This window comes from Cnephaeus nilssonii (genome assembly GCF_951640355.1).
Source record: "Cnephaeus nilssonii genome assembly, chromosome: 2".
NCBI lineage: Eukaryota > Metazoa > Chordata > Mammalia > Chiroptera > Vespertilionidae > Cnephaeus > Cnephaeus nilssonii.
Genome location: NC_137073.1, coordinates 111,943,451 through 111,961,302, shown reverse-complemented (window position 1 = coordinate 111,961,302; position 17,852 = coordinate 111,943,451). Strand labels below are relative to the sequence as shown.

General features: G+C 47.2%; 1 protein-coding gene across 1 annotated transcript in view; it reads right to left on the bottom strand.

Moving 5' to 3' along the window:
• PARP8 (poly(ADP-ribose) polymerase family member 8) overlaps positions 1-17,852 on the bottom strand; it is a 137,495-nt gene that overhangs the window by 53,896 nt on the left and 65,747 nt on the right. Inside the window, exons 3-7 of the mRNA XM_079782226.1 lie at positions 12,231-12,268; positions 4,323-4,412; positions 3,273-3,343; positions 1,617-1,694; positions 282-376 (exon numbers count right to left, since the gene is read on the bottom strand). Of these exons, the coding sequence (XP_079638352.1) occupies positions 282-376; positions 1,617-1,694; positions 3,273-3,343; positions 4,323-4,412; positions 12,231-12,268 (372 nt within the window). The remainder of the gene's footprint in view (positions 1-281; positions 377-1,616; positions 1,695-3,272; positions 3,344-4,322; positions 4,413-12,230; positions 12,269-17,852) is intronic.

Below are 17,852 nucleotides of genomic sequence, written 5' to 3'. Positions count from 1 at the left end.
GTCATCGGAGCTGATGGACACGACTTAAGACATGTTTTAGCAGCACGAGCTCTCCGAACTAACTAGCTTTAATGCCGTCAGTGTCATCTTAAACTACGTACAGAAAACACACAACCCATACAGCGATGCAGAGCCATCCTGTGTAAGCAGGAACACACTGGAATCTCCCCAACATTTTCCAATACCCTTGAGCCCAGGAAAATTCCCACTGAAATCACTCCCACAGAGGCCCCCACGCCTTACCGAACGATGTCCCTCCTACTCCCCACGCGCGGCTTTACCTGAGAGAAACGGCGTGCGGCCCGTAGAGCTCCCGGACCGCCGACAGGTCGGCCTCGAGCTGCGGGTGCTTGCGCAGCTCCCCGTCGTAGCTCACCTGCGGGAGGGGGTCAGAGGGATGCGGGTGAGGACGCCATCCACAGCCGGCCCGAGCCGGCCGCCCCTGGGGCAAGTCTGGAGGTGCCCTCCCTCTGTCACCCCCGTTCACAAATACAGATAATCCGGCAGTACACCCTCCAACATGCTCAGGCTCACATCCGTCTAGTAGAATTGACTGTGCTCGAAAGTCAAATTGGACTACTCTGATGTGAAGAAAATGCACATGTTAAAGGGACTGAAAGAAGTGTCTGGCAGGTGATCGGAAAAGCTTCTAGACTGAATTTCTAGACTGGAGAAAAGCGTGCACGTCCCCTCGGCAAGGAGCTGTGTGACCCATGTGGGCCCTGGAGGGGTGAGGTTGCCCACGTCAGTGCCGTCCGGTCACAGAGTCGCTCTGCTGGGAAGGCTGGCCTGGGGACAGAATGCTGCTTCCTCTGTGTCCTATCCCCATTGCCTGGCAGGTGCTAGTAGACCAACTCCTGAGTGTTCGTTCTGAATGAACAAGCTGACCTGCACCCTTCCATGTAATAACAACACTGGCTTTCAAGCGTCTTTTTAACACGTTACCTTCTCACTATTCTGTCCAAGTTCCGAAGCCTAGTGATCGAGAAGCTGACAGAAACAGAACAAGCCACCTTCTACAGCCATGTCCTAAACCTGATCGCCCGTGAAAATTCTGACATTCTCCTGGAACAGAATGAAGGCTTTTATATATGCGCCTACGTGGCTATGCCATTTCCATGTCCATAAATTATGACCTTTCTTCCTGACAAGTTTTCAACAAGCACTTGGCATCCGTGTAAGAGAGAAAGGAAGACAGAGATGCCAATACTGGGAGTGCTCAGTCATCAGGGCCCATCGGTTTTTATAAAGGCTAACCCTCTTCTACTTCAGACTACCAGCTCTTTGTTAGAGCTGTCTTCATCTCAAAATACGGACCGAGCACCGTGTGCTTAAGAACTGTAAGTCCAAAGCATAAGGAAGTGCTGTGTGTAGAGTCACCATCATGAAGCAAGACAGTGTCAATGTCAATGAACGATGACAGTCAAAGAACCGCAAGAGCCACCTTAGCTTCTGAAAAGTGTAGGACAGGAGAACGCGATGAGCTGTACGGATGCCCTCGGCAGCCACAGACCCTGAGGCCACGTGGGCCTCCCAGACCACGGCACAGACGTCCACCAGCTCACAGGAGGAACTGCTGCTTGGGGAGCGGGTGCTGGAGGACCCCGTGCGCTTACCTGTCCTCCATAATAAAACTCTTCAGAGTCATTATCCCCTTCCGAGTCTTCTTCCACGGTACTATTTTGTCTGGACTCCTTAAAATAATAGAGCAAGAAGACAATTTCAGTGGTCACACGAGTTTGCCTCCTGAAAAGAAAGTAGCCAGCGGCCGCAACAGGTGGGTCTCTGCGTGTCCCCTGGATTTTACGGGAGAACATGCTTGGTGCGCATGAGCCAAGTACACGACAGACAGAAGGAGGCGGTGTGGGGAGTTCATTAAGCTCCACGCACATGTTCTTCTAAAGTTCTCCTCTGCTTCTCCTGATTTGTACAGTGTAATGTTTTATGTCTATATAAGAAACCACATATAAGCAATTACAACTCTGAATTTGTTCTGATGAAACAGCTGACAGGCTCATGCTGATTCAATTTTTTAAATTTTGTTTTTCAATTACCGTTTGCATTCAATATTATTTTGTATTGCTTTCATTTGCACTGATTCAATTTTTTTTATTAAAAAGGTTCTCAGCATTATTATCGCAGATGGTCCTCTCTCCCACTGCCAACTCCACACAATGGCATGAAAGAAAAGACGCTTGAATCCAATAATTAAAAAATCAAATTATGAAAATAAATATGAATCACATTATTTAAAAAAAAAACTTTCAGAATACAGAAACTGCTTTCAATTTCAGACTCAAAAGGACATTTAATTAAATTCGCTTGAACTTGAAGGTTGAGTTTCTAATTAACTAAACCACATCCGTAATGCGTCTAAAGTACACACAATGGAAATCCATTGGAATGAACTCATGGTTACCAATAGTTACTATATCCCTGTTCCCAGCTCTGTTAAAATAATAAGAAGGAAGGTGGCCTCCTTCAGACATGAGAGTCTATTAACCCAATGTTTTATAACCATCCCTAAATCTCCAGGCCAAATTTCAAACTCTTCAGGGAAACAAAAGCCTGGGCGCGAGAATCTGGGCTTGATGAAATGCTACGGCTGGGGTCAGCCCCAGTATTGCGAACGCCGTGGTGCTCGGCGTGGATGGGGACCAACAGGATGAACCCCACAACTTGAAAGGCGTCGTACTGAGTGCATCGTTTCAAAAGCCAAGAACCGACGACTCCGTTGCACTCAGGTTGTTTGTTTAACGCCCGGTATTTATAGCTTCAGGCGACCTTTTCGAAGGGGAGGAGAGGGGAGCTTGCTGTCCGCTGTGGTTGACCCTGGCTGGGGGTAACCGGAAGCCTAGCCCCTCACTCTCTGCCACCTCAGCTGAAGGGTCACGTTCACCAGCGACACCACGTGCAGCTGTTGGAGGAGGGTGAGTCCTCGTCTAGTCTGTCGCTGGTGGGAGTGGAATTCGTGCCGTATCCCAAGAAAAAGAATGTTTTGAGACTCATACAGGAGAACGAGTGATTGCTATTTGCATGGAATTAAACCCCTGAGGTTCCTAAGTCCCATTTCCCCGTTGTCCCGCCATAAAAGAAGTTCATTTTAGGCCATTGCCCTTCCCACACAATAAGTCCCGAAGACACAGGGTTTGAGTTTCATTCACCATTTGCAATCTTAACCTAAATAACAATGATGATGTTGACTGCAAATACACAGCAAATTTAAAATAGATTTTATGTTTTAAAATAAATACAAAATATAATTTACATACCTCCCCATTTTCCTTCTGTAATTTGGATTTTATGGATAAGCAACAGTTAATGTCATTTGTTTTTCTTAATTCTGAAAGTTATAAATTAAAAAATCATTTTAGTTTTTAGTATACTATTAACACACATTCGTAAGTTTCAACATAAAAATACCTCTTAGGTGATTCCTTTGCAAGAAAATTAAGGAAGATTCTGAAATTATATTATGTTGGGGAGTTACATAATATACAAGCTATTCTGATTTTTCATTGCTCATAAAAATATGGTCAAACTAGAATGCCACTATACAGACTCCTTCAGCTCTCAATATATATATCATGTGATCTACAATGCCTCGAGTATGCTTGTCAAATAAATACTCAGTTTGTCTAGCAGTGTCATTACACATAAAAACATTTTTCAAAAGAACAAATCCTACCTAATGAAATGGTAATATGTAAATTACCATCACTCCGCTACGCCCATGATTGGGCCAGAGGGAGGCACAGGGGGCGGGACTCAGGGTTGGCCGGGGTAGCCCATTGGGCCAGCAGGACGCTGAGCTCGCATCGCCAGTGGCGGCGCGAGCTCAGCATCTGCGCCTTGGCTGTGCTGTGGAACAGAAGGGGCCTCTGAGGCAGCGAGCTCAGGTCCCGCTGGGGACCATCAAAAGCGGGGGAGCTGGGTGCCTGTCTGCTCAGGCACCAGGCCAAGCCGGAGGCTTCTGAAAGGCCTGGTGCACCAGCAGACAGGCACCCAGCTCCACCGTGGTCGAAAGCGAAAGTGTGTAGGGGACCCTACACGTGCATGATTCAATCATGCACTGGGCCTCTAGTATCAACATAATACCTTTAAATAAGACTTTTTAAAGTACTATTAATGTATGCACTTAAACAACTGTCAAAAAAACAAACTAAAGCACTTGAGATAGAAAATTTGGATGGAGAACCAGATTTCTAAATGCTAAAGGTTTATTATCTGTTATATGGGCTAAAGGAAACCAAAACACAAAGCTACCTAATAACCAAATAAATATTAACCTAAGACAAAAAAAAATAGTGTATTCCTATTACCTGTTGCTAGTCGATGAAAAATTACTGGAATTGGCTCTGTAGTAACTAATACATCTTCATCATTTTCTGAACTTGACACATATGTATTATCTGCAAAGAAGTATAGACAATTAAAGGCATAGTAACTTGAAAAAAATACATCCTTTATAAAAATATAAAGTTATATCCATATCACCTCTAACACTCACGAAGCACACACTGTTGTTCTAGTAAGTCACAAAATAATGAAGTAAATTGCCACCATATGTGTAAACTCATTGTGAATGGCTCCTCCTCCTAGGGAAATACGGCCTTTGGGACAGATACTGTCCACATACATCTAAAATGGCCCATCTGTGGCAAGGAATCATTTGGATACAACAGGTTGCCCCAATTCACTGAGCAGGGGCCTTCCTGGTGTCTCTCTCTATGCAGGAAGCAGAGCGGAGGGAGGAAGCTCACCAGGACCCCAGGTGCCCCCAAAAGACTCCATATCAAGTCACTAAGGCGTCTGAGCTAAAGCTTCTGTTGTCAATCATATCCCCCGTGTCACTCTAACATACGTGTTGTTTCTTTTTCTAATTTTTATTTTTCAATGATGGTTAATTTTCATATTACTTTGTATTGGCTTCAGGTGTACAGCACAGTGGTTAGACAATCAATCATATGCTTTTCAAAAATAAGATATGTTCTTGAATTGATACGAAGTCTCCCAGTTCTTCTTCCACAAATTAACTTCATCTAAATAATACAGCACAAGTCAAATGCACAGGACACTTCATTACTCCACAGGTTCTCTGTTTCTTATGCGTCTTTTGTTTCCTCTGGGAAAATATTTTTTTATAAATTTAGGACTTTTCCCTGATAAATCCTGATCTTCAAGTACATGCTAATACAACAGAACAGAGCTGTTTATCCTACTTTGCTCACTGATGATCACAGGACATAAGTGAGACAGCTGTTTAACAAACACTTTATCAATTCAGTAATAATGGCCCCATCCTACACTGAATAATGTATAAAATATGTGACTTATAAATATAAAAATAGAGGTACAGAATATCCCTTACACACAACAAACAGAAGCCTGTATTAATGTTTGCGAGGGGAATGACTATTCAGATGACTGTCTAGATACACAATCAAAGCTCTCCAGCCAAGTTTTCATAATATTGTGTCAGTGCAGCGAGAACATGATTTTTAGCTGACAGATATCTAAGTCATCACTTTATTTCCAAAGAAACGTCTGTGCTGTTTTCAGACCCTGAGCAGTGAGGAAAGAGAGTCACGCGTGCGCACGGCCCAGCCACACGGGCTTAGCAGACACAGGCTGTCATGGGTGTTCTGAGAGGAGAGAGGCCACGTGCACGCGTGAGGATTAGATTGGAAACCAAGAAGGTTTGCCTCGTTACTTCGATTTGTTTTCATTACAAATTTTGCCTTATTTCATTTTCACGCAGCATCATGTGAGAGTTTCCTGTTTCACAAGTGGGACCACAGATTAAGAAACAGATGTGGCACAAATTGGTTTTTTCTCGTCATTCGTGGAGACCGCTTCTCTGGAGTCTCTTCTGCCCAGAATCCTGGGCTTTCGGGAAAGGATGCAAAAAGCCCTCCATTCAAGCCAGTTTCTAAATTTCTTAAACCCTCGTGAAGAGACCAACTGATTCAAAGCTACCTGCCTCTGGAGAGACTTAGTTCTTCCCTGGGCACAGCGCACTCCTTGAAGCAAACCCGTGGAGAAAAGGAGAATGAGAAGGACGCATTAAGCCAACAGAAGGAGCCGCTGAGCAGCGACCAGGGGAGACACAGAGCAAGCCGAGAGGTGGGCACAGCCACCTGCAGTATCTCAGAGTCGCGGAGGGAGGAAGGTTTGCCTAGCAGTGGTCGGAAAACTGCGGCTCGCGAGCCACATGCAGCTCTTTGGCCCCTTGAGCGTGGCTCTTCCACAAAATACCACGGCCTGGGCGAGTCTATTTTGAAGAAGTGGCATAAGAAGAAGTTTAAGTTTAAAAAATTAGGCTCTCAAAAGAAATTTCAATCATTGTACTGTTGATATTTGGCTCTGTTGACGAATGAGTTTGCCGAAAACTGGCCTAAAGCATCAAAAGACAAGTAAATCACAACCATCTGTTTCAGAAAACGGGGACATGAAGGATGGAACGGCTTATGTAAAGTGTTGTCACTGGAGGGCAGTCAGATTTGACCCAAGAAAATACAGTTTGGCCCTGGCCGGTGTGGCTCAGTTGGTTGAGCCATGTCCCGTGCACTGAACGGTGGCTGGTTAATACCCACTTTTTGGGTTGGGTACCCAGAATAGGTGTGTGGGAAGCAACCAATTGATGTTTCTCTCACATCCATGTTTCCCTCTCTCTTTCTCTCTCTGTCTCTCATTCCCTCCCTCTCCCTCTCCCTTCTTCTCTTGCTAAAATCAATACAGACACTTTTTTAAAAAAGAAAAGAAAGAGAACGCAGTTTAATGAACACACATCGCATCATGCTGAAAGACAGGGTGACGTATTAAAGATATCGTTTTCTAAGAGATTTTCACCAGTTTGTTTTTGGGGTAGTATTGAGGCACTGAAACTTTTGATTTCTGTTTTTGACTTAATTTATGCCAATCAACCATGTGTCCAGGTTCCATGACAATATATATGAAATCACCTTTAAATAGGCCAAACCACAACGCTATGCCCAAGTCAGAAACAGACAGAGCCCTCAAACCCAGACCTTGCTTCCGTCCACCTGTCCATCCTGTCGCCAGGGCCGCGGAGGCCAGACAACATGGTGGAGAGGCTGTGAGGAGCGGAGCCCATGTGTCCTCCTGCGGCTGTTTGAATATGATCTCTAAGTCCTCCTCACACTATGTGACATCTGTCACACTGTCATCATCACATTCAGACGTGGGAAGGTGGGACATAAAAGGGTGAGGGATCGCTCAAGGTGACAGAATGAGCCAGGGATGGATGAGAATGTTTCCAACTCAAACCCCTTCACTGGAATTCTCCCACGTGACTCAAGAGCTGAAGCTGTTTTATCTTCAAACTGTTGTTGAGGACTGTGAGGTTGTGGAATGTGTGCGTGAGGCTCTGGAATGGGTACGTGTTGTTGAGGACTGTGAGGCTCTGGAACGTGTGCGTGAGGCTCTGGAACGTGTGCGTGAGGCTCTGGAACGTGTGCGTGAGGCTCTGGAACGTGTGCGTGTTGTTGAGGACTGTGAGGCTCTGGAACGTGTGCGTGAGGCTCTGGAACGTGTGCGTGTTGTTGAGGACTGTGAGGTTCTGGAACATGTGCGTGAGGCTCTGGAACGTGTGCATGTTGAGGACTGTGAGGTTCTGGAACATGTGCGTGAGGCTCTGGAACGTGTGCGTAAGGTCCTGGAACGTGTGCATGTTGAGGACTGTGAGGCTCTGGAACATGTACGCAGGACGACACATGAGCTGAGGATCTACAGATCCTTGTTAAAGGCTGCTGAGAGTAGGACCATTTTCTCTTCCCTCCCCCACAGACCATGTGAGCATGACCGAGATGTATGTGGACGAGTGGGAGCTATGGAAAAGGATCACTTAAATGATTGCTTTTATTTTATTTCAACTGCAGCCTCATTAGGCCAAGACATTCCATCATTCATCCCTATGCGATTTAAGAGAAATAATTCTAAATGAAATTACACGGTTGTTATAATATGGATATTTCCCCTGAATTCAAGATGTAATATTCAGGTCAACCCCCAAGCCAAACAATTATTATCCCTATTTTATTTTATTTTATTTTATTTTTATTTTATTTTTTTTAGCTTGATCAAAACCCAAGTTTCTTAATGAGGTGTAACTGCTATAACAAAATTTGATTTGTGTGTGATAGGCCAGTGTATTTTGATGCAAACAAGATAATGCTGGACAATGTATTGTCCCTCTTTTAAAGATGAGGAAACCAAGGCTCAAAGAAATTAACTTGCTCAAATTATGTAAGTAATTAAAATATTAATACTACAGTTAGTAGGGGTGAAACTGACTGAATCCAAAAGCAATGCTTTATTTTTTTAGTAGCAAATATTGTCCCTCAACGATTGCAATTTCCTGTAGAACATACAAAAGGGACGAAAGAATCCGTAAGCCTAGAGGGAGGGGGTGATGAGAGTCTGCAGTTCTGCTATAGCAAACCTATCACCTGTGACTTACATTTACCTTCTAAATACAAGCTACAATGCAGACTCCATCAAGAAGGACAGTGAACCAGAAGGCTGCTCTATTTCTTCCCTGTATCTTGAAGAGCCAGCATAGCATTTAGTATTCCACTCATTTACATGCTATTATGTACACCTAAGACTCAATAAAGACCCTCCTCAATGTTCATTTTCTCTAAAGCAAACTATGAAAGGAGTTTCAATACATGGCACAGGTCACTTAATATACTAATATTATAAAATGACAAATCTGTTCCTAAAAAATACACAGGATAGCATAATCCTGAATTTAAAGGATTCTGCTGACACATTTCCACAGGGCAAAGAAAAGTCCCTATTTTTAAACTTAGATGATGAGCTAATCATTGAACCATATGACCCAGGAAAGGGGGAGGAGGGAAATTAGTGGGGGGAGCCTGAGGGAAATTAGCAGAAGAACTGGTCAAAGGGGAAAAAAGACAAGAATAAACATAAAACAAGAGAAAGGAGAAATAAATGCAGAGATGAGGGAGACTTTATATGTATAGACTGCATGCTAAAAATCTTGCTAAAAAACCTGGACATTTCACCAACACAGTAGGCTTTCAAGAACACATGTTAAAAAATGACGAAGAAACAGAAAAACAGAACAGATCCATGATCAATCATGGCAGAAAAATAAGACAACTGCCCTAGAACCATCCTTCAAAGGATACCAGGCTCAGAAAGATTTTCTTGCAAGTTCTAGCAAATACCAAAAAAAAGTTAATTCCTTTATCAATTTGAAGTCTTTAATAACAAAGTACATGACAAAATGCACATAATTCTTATAGATCCATATTAAGATATCTGCTAATATAACTTGTCATCTGGTTATTCAAAGAAGAAAGCATATAGGATATCTCAATAAATGCCAAACAAGAAGTTGATAAAAATTTAATACTAAAAAAAAAGAAGTGTGGTGAGGAAAGGAATACTTCCTTCTCTGAAAGAAAGCAATTGCAAGCACGCTCCCTAATTCGGAGAGGAGGGACAAAGCTGCCAACATTCACATCTATTATTTAACATTATTCTGGATGTCCTAGCCAGAGCAGAAGGAGAAAAAATACAGGTCTGGGTAGTGGAAAGGAAAAGCAAATATATAAGTTTTAAATAATGTTATCTATCTGAGAAATTAAGCACATTAACTCTACTCTTAATGCAAATAAATGTAGATTAAAATTTAATGATTGGGAAAATATTACCATACTGATATGCATTTTAAAGGAAGCTCCATGGAAATACGACGACTAATTCTCCAATACTGATGGGAATCAGAGCTTAATTATAGACTTGGTTTTACCACCAAACAGCACGTCCTTGGGAAATACTATTGAACTTCACTCAGCACATTTCTTCAAGTATAAAATATCCTGACAGTTCTGTCTCTACAAAGACTGACATTTCAAGTCAATTCCATTATGTGTATGAAAATACTTGACATACAGTGTACTGGCTGCGTGAGCCAATTCAACCCCCCCCCCGCCCCCCCCCCCCCCCCCCCCCCGAGAATACACTGATTCCTCCTCCCATTCGTGGGCTTTATGTATAGAGTTTTTCTTTTTATGAATGAAATTATATTGGAAATTCACTACAAACTGCCCCAAGAAAGGAATTCAATTTTTTAAAAGCACAAATGAAAACCAATGCTTTATTTTTCAATTTCAATTTTTCTATATTGTAGTTCCAATATCGTGTTTCCAATATTTTATATTGGGGTTCCATTTGGCGAGAAAAAGAGAAATACCGCTTGGCCACAAGAGGGAGCTGAACATTTGGTTCCCGTGATTTATGGGAGGCATCTTCCACCACATTTCCTGGGCCACAGAAGACTTCACTGCCTCCAGGTTGGGGCTGGATGGTGGCATCATTTCTATCCCTTGCAGTAAAGTCCTGCACCGCTCACGGCTGCCTCCGGTGAGAAGCACAGTAATTATAAAATTTACCACAAGCCGTGGGGTTTTTAGTTTCCTAACATGCTTAGCAAACATTTAGCATCAAAAACATTCTATATCATTATACATAAGGGCTGATAGCAAAATCATCTTCGAAAAAAATATTTTTTCTTTATAAATATATCTTCTCTTGGTTCTTCCACTAAAATCTTCCCAGAATACTTTTTATACTGCTATTTAAAAACGGGCTTATCTTTAGTAATAAGTAACTCCCCTTGTAAAAATTGTACAATAGATAAAATACTATGCTCAAAACACGGAGATCATACCAAACAAAAGGTAATACATAAAGTATCTCCTGTTCTCAGAAAGGAGTTTAAGATTTACAAAATTTAAAAGGTGACTCTGGTCTTACAAGATTAAAATTCAAAATGCATAATGCAAACCGCCACAGAAAAACACACAGCTTCAATGCTAAGGAAATAAGTTTTACAACATCCTCATACACAAAACAAACTATTATTTTTTAAACACTCAAAGTATATATAACCGAAGTTACTTATATCAATCTGGTCATTTTACACTGAAAAGTGTGATCCCAATCACACAAAGTCTGTGAATAAAATGGCTAGGTTTGGAAAGGAACTGGAATTTTGTTTCCAATTTATGACCCTGACAGATCACACCAGTGACGTTGTTAAGCATCTGATTGTACTCAGTAAGAATACTGGAGTGAAACGGATCTTCACAGGGTGGGGCAAAAGTAGGTGTACAGTTGTGAGTATGTGAAACACAGAGTTTATGCTTGTATCCTTACTTACCGCACTATTTTCCATACTCACAACTGTATGCCCACTTTTGCCCCACCCTGTGTACGTGAAACACGGGCAGTTAAAATTGGCTGTTCTTTGCACTAGATTCTTGCATGACGCCCTTTTCACGGGGGTAAACGAACCCAGTCATGTGATCCACACCAAGTCAACAGCGCTTGCTTCGGCTCCTGTTCGAGACAACAGTCTGGGTGTCATTCGTGAGAAGCGTCTTGTTGACATCTCCACGTGACCATGAGTGAGTGTGAGCGCCTGCGTGGCGGGCTCTGCTGAGAGGACAGGGAGTCTAGAGAACTGCTGACCACGAGGAAGACGCTCGTTTGCTTTCTAGAAAGGGGGTCTGCGGGGTTCTTACAACCTGTGTCCGGGCACGAGCATGTGTGGGCCTGGCCACGCGTGTCCGGACACAGCGAGGGCAGCCGTGCCTGCGGAAGAGCCTCCTGCAGGGCACCCACGGGCGCTGGATTACAGGGTCCAAACCCCAGTTCCTCCTCTCACTCCCAGGCCATCGTTCATCTGCAAAATGGGGAGACTGTGGGAACCATGGCACAGGAGAGCTGTGAGAGCTGTTGATGTGTCTACTCAGAGAGATGGGGAAAGGTTTATTACTTTTAGCTGCTACCACTATTTTAGCTGTTGCCTTGTTACCTGTTATTTTTACATTGTGAAAAGTCAAATGATGTTCCCAAACCAACAACTAAACCAGGTTTCAAGATGTTTATTTTCATTGCAAGGAGGCAAATACTGAGGCTGACGCTATCGGGGGCCCAGGACCCTGCTTCCCACGGGGAAACGATCTGGACTCCGGACGCAATCCCAGGTCAGGACATGCGCCTCACAGGCATCAGCAGACTTCTGTGTCTCTCAGCCGCCCCTGCCAACGCTCCCCCCCCCCCCCCAAATACAGTGATAGACAGTTTGCGTCTGCAGAAGAAAGAAATACGCAACAGGAACCATGACGTAAGTATTTGTGATAAAAGTTAAAAGAAGAAAATCATACCTGGGTAATCTTCAGATACGTGCACTGAATAGGATACACTGTCAAAACAGAAGGAAAGAGAAACAAGGTCAAGTTACTGCTATGGAGGAAATGCTTTTACAAAACAAAAACCGACCCACGCACCCACTCATTTACATAGATAACAAGTCTATACGACGCCAGGCAAACCAGACCAGAAATCCCCACATCAAATCGCTCGGTTCATCAAGAAGCATTTCTTAAAAAAAAAAAAAAAAAAAAAAAAGAAGCATTTCTTGGTAACTGGGGATGAGTCAAACATGTGTGAAGGCCAAACAAGACTTAAGTAGAAAAACATCAGGAAATGACTCTGAATGATTGCTTCAGTGGAAACAAAGACTATGAAACAGGATGACTATGGCAGACAAAGCAAAGACAGTACCTTTAAAAAAAAAAATTTATTTTAAAACAGGTTCACATGAAGTTGCAGATAGTGCCGGGAGGTCCCGTGTACCTTCCGCCCAGTCCCCCACGGATCACACCTGCGTACCCGCAGGACAACATCCCACGCAGGAGACAGGCTACAGCGCTGCGTCGCTTTAGCCCGGCTGCGTCCCGTGCCCGCCACCGCCCATCGAGACGCAGACTCTCCCCAGAGATCCCCCCTCCGCTCACTGCAGTCCCCTCACCACCAAGCCTTCCAGCCGAGGCTCCGTCCCTGTGACTCTGTGATTTCAAGGATTTCCTGTAAACAGAACCACGGAGTATGAAGCACGACAGTATTTGAAGATTTGGGTTTTTTTGAAAAAATTACTGAGACTGGCAATATTTAGGGTACACTAAAGAACGATGGAATGAGGAGGCCACTGTTGCAGTAAAACATGAGCGCTATCCGGGGAGGTCTGTAGGGGAAGGCGGAGGCCACACCAAAAGGCAGACATCCCCCCCGCCGCCCCCCCAGGCCCAGCGCAGGGAGTCACGGCCCGAATCCCACGCCAAGAACCACAGGAGAACGTGACGGTGTCCCTGCGGCTGCCCGGCTGCCCATGGGAGTCCTTTCCCCGATTCCGCCCCCCACGCAGGGGCTGGCTGTGCAGAGCGAAGTCACTGACCCACGCAGCCCCACGCGGCCTGAGGGGCGGAGCCGGGCCTGCCAGGCTGCACCGGGCGCCCCGGCGAGTCGGTGCCCCGCAGCCCACTTCTCAACCACCAGCGGCTGCCGTCCTTCTCATCCAAGGCCGTGCCTCCCTCCGTGCAGCCTCACCGCGTGCCCACGTCCCCTCAACCAGGGCGCCGGCGGGGTGGGCGCCAAGGCCGCGGGGCCGGGGGCCAGCGCCGGCCTCACTCTGGGCGGCCCGGGGAAGTGGTCTCCGCCCAACCGCTTTCCAGTGAGACGGGGGATCCAGACCGGCCTCCCGGGCCTGCTGCGAGGATTTAATGGCCTGACAGGTGCCGGGCCGCAGGACGACGCCAGGCACACGGACGCAGGTGCCGGGCACACGGGCGCAGGTGCCGGGCACACGGGCGCAGGTGCCGGACACACGGGCGCAGGTGCCGAGTCCTCGACGGTTCCCAGGACCCGCGTGCAAATGTGCAGGAGAGGTTTGGCGTGAACGAGGCCTCTCCGGGGAACCCAGTGTGCCCAGGATCACAATGTCCAGGTCACATTATCACAGGCCACAGCCCACCTCATTCATGGCTGTACCCGCGGGCCACGAGGAGGCACTTCCCGCGCAGGATCCACTCACTTCCCACGCGCAGCACAGCAGCAGCAGCCCCGGGAAGGACCCCGCAGCCCCCGCACAGGGAAACCAGCGGGGTTTCATCCGCGGCCGGCTCTGGGGAGCGATGCTGCGTGGTTCCAGTGGGAATGGACGTGGCAGGGCGCGGACTGACACGGCGGGGCAGAAGCGGAGCAGAATGCCTGTGGTGGCTGAAGGCGCACAAGCCTCCCCGGGCACGATGCTGTGAGGACGTCTCAGCTCTGTGCGTCCTCTTGCAAGACGACAGCTCAGACCGGAGGATGATGGACCCAGGCCACGTGGGCTTCCTGGAACAGAACCCCGCCCCCCAGCACTCAGCATCCCCTGCCCCTCCTGGTCCCACAGCGGAAGAGACTGCGGGCGCCCACCTCCACGCCAGCTCCTGCGTCTCCTGCGGAAGGGGGTCTGGGGCAGGCGGGACGCTCACATCTGCTGTTTCACCGCCATGCGCTCCCCGGACTGCATCATCCCTTCGTGAGCACTTTCACCGTCCACATCTCCTCTAAGTGGCCAGGTCAGCGAACTACAGGGCCCTCCTCCTTCACTGCTATTAGCCACCGAGCATTCCGTCCTCCACACAGAGGGAGCGAGTTCCAGGGCCCACGGCGGACACGAGGTCTCAACACCAGCTACTCACAGCTCGGCTCACTGGCCCCAGCTCCCACCCCTCGTGGATCTTTGCTTTTTCTTCTCAATTGTTTTCTCAGACCCTCACACCTTTCCAACACCACAGACCCTGCCCTCGCGCTGTGTGCATTCGGGTCAAGTAGGTGATCACACGGTTACTCCCCCAGGCACCCGCCCACGTCTTGCTCCCACCCACCCACCTCCAGGCCCACACTTCTCTCCGGGCACCAGAGAAGGGAATGCCTGTCCCTTCGTGTAAGACTAACCCATCTGCGTGACTTAGGGGCCCCAGAAACCCACGCTGCATGTGGGACCTCGCTCTAGTAATTTAATCTAATGGTTCCAAATTTGAAACTCATCGGAAATTTGTAAGCAAGGAAGTCCAAAAAGATGAACCACACTGATCTTAATGGCAGCACAATTTAAAATCAAAAAGTGTCCAAACAGCCAGAGTGCCAATAATACAATTACAGAAACTGTTATACACACGCAATGTAACCGCAGGGAGGCGTGAGAAAGGAAGGGTGTGAGATACTATGCAATGAAAGGGATAGGGGTTTCTGATACATTGAGGCACATACAAAAATGTGGACAGCTGTAGCATGTTTTCATTAAAAGTGTGTACATACGTGTCTACTACCAATCTCTATTGGTAGAAACCTGACTTAAAAAACAATGGCTAATTTTAACACTTGTTATCCCTTCATTATTGGATGAGGGGTATCTTGAGTCTTTGTGTCTCTGTCCTATTTCCATCTTTAGGAGAAGTGTGTATTGTGTAAAAAGAATAAAAGCCAGCAACATCGTCTCCCTTCGCCTTGCAGCCTTTTCTCACGATGGCCTTCCTCTTCCTCCCTGGGAAAGGCGGGTTTGTGCGGAGGGTCTATCCGCTGTCACTGCCCCTGCCGGAAGGTGCGCCGGCCGGTCTGGCTTCCCCCCGGCACTCAGCTAAGCTCTGCTTCTCCCGTCACCGCCGGACTGTCTGTCCTTCCTCACACGGGTTCTCGGACGCAGTTAATAAAAACGAAGACTTCGTGAAACCCGACCTCCTTGGTTCCTGACCTCCCCCCGGGGTCCCCCTGCTTCTGGGGGTGCTCTCTTTCCTCTCTTGACTTGGGTAAGTCACATGTCATGTCTCCATTCCAGTGCTGCTCAGCCGCGGCCTGCTCCACACAAGTACCGCAACTCCGTCCGTGAGTCTGCTACCAACCACGAGCCTCGGAAACCCCCCATCTCCGATCCAAGCAGGCAGCTGCTTCTGTTCTTCCGCATTTTCAATCGGACACTCTCCAAGCAAAACACACCCGCACTTAGAACACAGAGCTCACTGCCTTCTTCACATCCACACTCAGCTCACATCACACACACCGAGATTGCGGGTAACAGCAGCAGCGGCGGTTGGGAACGCTAGGCCTGCGGACCCCGTGACCACTCACTCACTTCAGGGCTCAAGCCCTCGCCACCTGCTGGGCAGGGACATGGGCTCTCGCAGTGTGGAGGGATCTGGGAACGAGCATTCCCATGGAAAAGCACCTCACGTGGTTCTGAGGAAAGCCAGGCCTGGACCTCGTTTCCAAAAAACACAGCTGCTGACTCTGCAGAATGAAACCCTGAGTCCTTAGGGCGTCCTCCAAGGTTCTTCGTGATCGGACCCCCAACCCCGACAGACAGACACCGCAGACCGAGCGTCCAGCCGACGCAGCTCACTCTTTCCCGCACGGAGGAAGTGGAGCCGGCGGGTTGGATCTGGAATCGGGCTCCGCATCAGCGCCTGTGTGCCGGCCAGGTGACCCCCGCTCTGCCTCGGGGCCCTCCCCTGCAGCACCTGCCCTCGGGGCCGCCATGAGGAATGGGCACGCTAACACGTGTACCCCTAGAAAAGCCTTAGGAGAAAGAATACATCGAGTACCCGATAAACACCAGCTGCTCCGTGAGTAACTTCCCGTCATTCTCATTACCCCGCACACAGACGGCTTTCCTGCATGCGTGCCCTCCGCCCTCAGGACTCCAGCTCGGGGGCGGGGGGGCGGGGTACCCTCGGAACCTTCTCCGACAACCCAGCAGACTTGGCTGTCCCCCCCCCATGTCCCACTCACCTGGACATTAACTGTCCTCCGGACTGAAGGTGCAGGCCAAACACTGCCATCCTCAAATGCCCAGGGGTCCAACACGGCCACGTACCACTCAGGAAATCATTTCGGAACAAATCGTAACTTTTCCCCAAATTACCCAAGGGCATACCACGACGGTCCTTGAACACCGACTGCGCAGACAAGTGTTCAAAAAGGTGATAAAAATCAGCAAACGCTGGTACCCAAGAGCTCACCCTGTAGGAGCACCCCCCTTGCCTTCCCTTCACGGCCTGTTGGGGAGGAAGGAAGGGTGGGCTCTGAATGCCTGAGCCAGAGGTATTCTCGGATTTCTATTTCCTATTCTACTCAATGAGGGTGATACTGGCATTATTACCAATCCTGACGGGATGAGATGAAATTTAATCACATGAAATTCAATAGAGGGGAAGAACATGGAGAAGCTCCAAAAAATAAAATAAAGTAAAATAAATTGCCCAGCTGGCATGGCTCAGTGGTTGAGTGTCAACCTATGACCCAGGAGGTCATGGTTTGATTACCTGTCAGGGCACATGCCTGAGTTGTGGGCACAATCCCCAGTGTGGGGTGTGCAGGAGGCAGCCGATCCATGATTCTCTCTCATCACTGATGTTTCTATCTCTCTCTCCCTCTCTCTTCCTCTCTGAAATCAATAAAAAAATATTTTTTTAAAAAATGGAAGCACCATTTTCAATACAAAGGAGTAGAAATGTTAGCATTTCAAACTGATTAGCAGTTTACTAGTTGACTTGTCAGGAGAGCTCTCCATATGAAGGTCTTTATTAACATCCTCCTATCTTAAAAGTATAAAGGAAGGTCAGTTCTCTAGACAGAAGAGGGCAGTGGTGTAGAACATGTTTGAGGCAACGTCCTATATTCCATGCAAGGAACACGCATGTCTTATCCACGGTCTCTAACGTCCACTGTGCCCATGCACCCCCTTCCTTAGTCATCGCGAAGACAGGACCCTCCACAGGAGACACGCATCCTTCCTCCACGAGATACTTCCGCTCCCCCTTACGAAGGAGGAGGGTGAAGACGCCAGCCCGTTACACTCCACGTGTCTCAACGATACATACGCTCCTCTTTTCAAAGCTTGCTGGGATCACCCTTAGAGCTACGCTTTCCACAAGTGAAGTCACAGGATCGAAAGGGATGGGATTCTT